The sequence below is a fragment of the Ranitomeya variabilis genome, chromosome 2, assembly GCF_051348905.1.
Source record: "Ranitomeya variabilis isolate aRanVar5 chromosome 2, aRanVar5.hap1, whole genome shotgun sequence".
Taxonomy (NCBI): Eukaryota; Metazoa; Chordata; class Amphibia; order Anura; family Dendrobatidae; genus Ranitomeya; species Ranitomeya variabilis.
The window spans coordinates 994,026,969-994,031,752 of record NC_135233.1 but is presented as its reverse complement, the minus strand read 5'-3'; the positions used below and the strand labels follow the sequence as shown (position 1 = coordinate 994,031,752).

The following is a 4,784-nucleotide window of genomic DNA, read 5'->3' as shown; positions in this document are numbered from 1 at the left end:
ATGTCAGAGCTTTTTAAAGTGACAGACTCCTTGATGATCAGCAATGCTAGAGCGGCCTGCAAAAAGGATCTTCTCTCAGAAGGTGTGACCTGCGTCATCAACGTTTCCAGGAGACAGCCGTTTCCAGACTTTGATATCCACGCCCTGCGTATCCCTGTGTTTGATCATCCACTGCAGAACATCTCCGATTATTTTGATCAATGTGTGGCGCTGATAGACAGCACTATAAAAAATGGGGGGAAGTGCCTGGTCTATTGCAAACATGGGCGAAGTCGTTCTGCCACAATCTGTATAGCCTACCTAATAAAACACAGGAATATGTCACTTAAGGACGCCTTCCAGGTAGGGCTATCTCATTATTAACTGTGAAGAGTTGAGAGTCCACTACTTTATTGCTGTTACTAACCTAAGGGTATGTGTCCACGGTCAGTAAACGCTGCTTGTTTGACGCTGCGCAGAGCTGCAGCATCAAACACGCAGCGTCCAGATGTTCCAGCATAGTGGAGGGGATTTTTTGAAATCCCGTGTCCACTATGCGTGGAAACCCGCACGCGGCGGCCCTGCTACTCCGGACATGCTGCGCGTCTTTTCAGATCGCAGCATGTCCGTACACCTTGCGGGGACGCAGCGTCCCCGCAAGGCATAACACAGGGCCCTATGGGAGGGGGGCGATGATCCCGGATGTGTACAGTTAACACATCCGGCATCATCGCGTCCCAGAAGGGGGCGGGGCTTAGCGCCGAGCGGCTTCGCCGCTCCGGCGATACCGCCAGCCATCCTGAACGTGGACACGCAGCCTTATAGTGTTCATTTTCCTGACATCAAATTATACTATTCCACAAAGAATAGTTTTACATTCAATAACTTTCACCATTTATAACCTATTTAATTTAATAATGAGAATGCATACATAGTTATTCCCTTATATAATGTGAAAAACTACTGCATTTACACCTTTGTGTTTTTTTAGTGCACTGGTTATATTATGTGGAGCTAAACATTTGTACATTTGGTTTTAGGTAAATTTTGTTTTCCATTTTTCTTCTGTAGCTTGCAGATACTACAATACACTGCAAGCTGCTCGATGCTGTTCAGTATTATTCATGACAGCCACCTCCATTTCTATTAATTCTCCAGTCCTTTTTTTTTCTCTTGTGAAAGCCCAATTATATCCAATCAGAATCACATTGGAGCTTATATACAAGTGAATAGGAGCTAAGCTGGAGTGCCTGTGGAGCGGCCCCCAAACGCAGGGCAGCTGGGTACTCGGTACCGGGTCCCTCGGTCTCGGTTCTCGGGATGTCACGGTGGCCCGACCCGGTCTGTGGCCCTGCTAAGGGGCGCCCAATTAAAGGTGTAGGTGAGAGTTTGTCAAGTGTTCGTGACGCCACCTGTGGTGTTCGGTCAGGGTGACCGACGCTGCTAGGGGTCCGCTGGGGTGATGGAATGGCAGCTAGATGGTGTAACTTCCCACAGGTGAAGTATGTCCCCAGGGCTTCCCCTGATGAGTAGATGGTGATGGTGTAGGTCGCAGTAAATGACGAGGACACAGGGTTGCAGTCTCTTTACCTTTTTACTGGTGGCTTCGGCATCCACAATCCAGAGCACTGCTAACAGGGCTGGTTGAGACCAGCCGGTCCGAAGGCACATCCAGAGTTCCCTTTGCAGGTGGAAATCAGTGCCTACCTTCTAGCACCTGGGTGTTGTAGTACCTCCCTGCTGAACACCACGGGATAGTCCTCACAACTGTCGTGTATGTTTCCGTTCTCTCTCTCCGTCCCCCAGATGGTTTGGATAGGACGCACCCGTATGACGGGGTAGGCCTGGAGTTATTTTATAGGGACCCTAGAGACGCCCCTCTCCCACTATTGCCTCCGTTGTCTTCATTAGGTGTAAAGGTGAGACAGCCAACCTAGAGTTAACTGCCCTGCCGTAGTTCAAAGTAATGCGTAGAGCCTATTACTCCCTCGGCGTTCCGGCCGCCGGCTACGCGCCTCAGTAGGATGTTGCCGATCTCGGGGCACGACTCCTCCTGGTTCTATCTCCTTTGTGCTGTGATCTCGTTTCTCACTTCTCCACAAAATACTTCGCTTCGTGTCCTTTCTTAGGATGCCGCCGCAATGAGGTGCAGGCGCGGCTCCGTAACGATCCGTCTCATGCTAGGCCACTGTCAGGATCCCACCCCTGACAGGGACCTCCCTGAGTCCTCCCAAGCAACGCTCTCCTCTCACTAGATGTTACCTGGGCAGAACCCAGTCAGCTTCTCCCTAACTTCCTATCTGACTCCCAGTTTTACCAGAGTGTGAGGAGTGGCCTAATACATAGAACCTTTTGCTCCCCCTGGTGGCCGGAGTGTGAAGTGTAGTGTGTGACTGTGATACCTCGTCAGGTGAACTCCTTTAGTGCCATCAGACGTACCATCACCCCCCTTGTGGAAGAGCGACAATACTGCAACGACCAGGACTCTGGGGCGCTGCACCTGAGAATGGCCACTAACAATGTACTGTTCCAGCTGCATATACTGTTTATATCTGGCCGTTACTAGCACTGCAAAGAGCTGATTGTGAGAGGTGCCTATTGTCAGACCCCTATCTGATATTGATGATCTATCCTAAGGATAGTATATCAATATGTAAGTAGCGGACAACCCTTTTAATTAATGATGACAGATGTTTTACTCCACTCAACAACGTATATGTATTTACATATCCTGTATACTAAAAATAGTTCCATACTTTTCCGTGGGCTGGTTATAGTACAGCAGATCATTCCTACTATACATAACTGCAGACTTCTGATTCTTGAGAGCGTGTGGTGTGCACACTGTCAGGATTAACTGTTACTGCCAGCAAGAGCAGACAGTCACTTGACCACAAGTATGTGATTTGCATACATATGGTCACATGCAGTTTAGACATGTTCGGCTTCTCTCATTCACTTGTATTGAGAGTAGCAAGGCACATCTAGTCGGAGGTATGCAGATGCACACTGCACACTGTCAGGATTTAGAAGTCTGCACATAGAGTAAGTATAAACTTTTGTTAGAAGAGGGGACAACCACTTTAGAAATCTCATATACAGTAAATATGCTATTATTTTCTCTTCTTTTGCAGATGGTTAAAGCAGTGCGACCATCCATAGAACCAAATGAAGGGTTCTGGTCGCAGTTGGAATCATATGAGAAATCTTTACAACAAAACCATTGAGTCCACAATTGTTTTATAGCATGAATGACATTAGAGGGTTTGAACAACCAGAAATTCCATTGTAAGAAGATGTAAAGAACCACAGGCCTAGCTGTGGATAGTCAAAGACTATCATAGAAATTTTACCTGATACGAGTATTGTCCTTCAAAACGTTTTACGATAGATCCCCAAGACTTTGGAAATGGTCTATCCTAGATGGAGGTATCTTGGTCGAGATTATTATTGGCGCCCAGATGCTTCAATTAATGCCTTTGCACATGTGTGTAGTGTGGGCAAGATCAGTTTTGGATTATTCTTATAATGTAAAAAATACAATCACATACTATCCTTCAGTATTTGATTGTATTGTGTTTATATATTGGACTGAAATTGTTTTACAAAAGATGAGCCTTTATAAAAGGAAAGGGAATAATGCGCTGGTCATTCTGTGGCTTCTGGCATGGACGCCACTAACATTTCTAATTTGTTCTTTTTTATAATTTTGTTGTTTAATCTTTTACTTTTGGGGAAAATATCTCAATAAACTAGCTGTACTATAAAGCTGTGCAATCGTGTTCCATATCATAGAGCCATAGAGACTCTTATTGTCAATATAAGGCTCCATGAACCAGAGGCGTAACTAGGGGTGGTCAGGCGGGGCATTTGACCAGGGTACTATTTGCTTGGGGCACCATTGGGCAGACTAATGTAGGGGTTTGAATTGTCTCCCAGGTTGCTGCATCTGAATGTCGACACTGCCATTGCTGAATGATGTCAGCAGTGGCATCAGGTCTCCTGATCATGCTGCCGACTTCACTCTTACACCACAGAGGAAGGGGGCAGGTAAGTGCTCCAACTGAGCCAAAGAAACAAGAATGTTATTGAGGGGCAGAGTGTGAGGGGAAAGAATATGAGCAGTAGGAAGTGTGAGGGTACAGTATATGTGGGATAGTGTGAGGAGACAGTATATGGTAAAGTTTGTGGTGACAGTATGGAGGAAAGTGTGAAAGGACAATATTGTGGGAGAAAAGTGTGAAGTGACAGTATGGGGTGGAGTAAAGTCAGAGGGGACAGTATGGGGTGGGGGGGAATAGTGTGAGGGGGAATAGTATGAGGGGACACTATGGGAATAGAATATTGTGAGGGGACAATATGGGAGGATAGTTTGTGTTGACAGTAAGGGAAGAAAAAGTGTGAGGGGACAGTGGGGGTGGAGAAAAATGTGAGGTGACTGACTGGGGAGAGAATGTTAGGGGATAGGATGGGGAATGAAAAGTGTAAGGGGCAGTATGGGGGAGAAAAGTGTGATGGAAGATTATGGGGGAAAAGTTAGAGTGCAGTAAAATTAAAAGTGCAGTAAATTAATAGCATACCATGATTGATTGTCATACTTGTCTATATATGGGAAAAGTTAGAGTGCAGTGTGGGGCGAAGTGTGAGGGGGTAGTAAGAGGGGAATAGTGTGTAGGGGACAGTATGGGATTATGGGAGGGAATGTGAGGGCACAATATGGGGGAAGAAATGTGTGAGGGGACAGTAAGTAGTGATAAAAGTGTAAGGGCAGTATACAGAAGGAGCAGCATGTGAGGACCGTGTGA

General features: G+C 46.3%; 1 protein-coding gene across 1 annotated transcript; it reads left to right on the top strand.

Annotated features, from left to right (window-relative positions):
* DUSP28 (dual specificity phosphatase 28) lies at positions 1-3,275 on the top strand. Its single transcript, XM_077281769.1, has 2 exons — positions 1-342; positions 3,114-3,275. Exons 1-2 carry the CDS (start codon positions 1-3, stop codon positions 3,204-3,206), a joined length of 435 nt encoding a protein of 144 aa, XP_077137884.1. The 3' UTR covers positions 3,207-3,275.
* Positions 3,276-4,784: the final 1,509 nt, after the last annotated feature.

Coding starts and splice junctions, on each gene's coding strand:
- DUSP28 (XM_077281769.1), top strand. CDS start 1: ATGTCAGAGCTTTTTAAAGTGACAGACTCCTTGATGATCAGCAATGCT. Junction 343..3,113: donor CACTTAAGGACGCCTTCCAG/GTAGGGCTATCT, acceptor CTTCTTTTGCAG/ATGGTTAAAGCAGTGCGACC.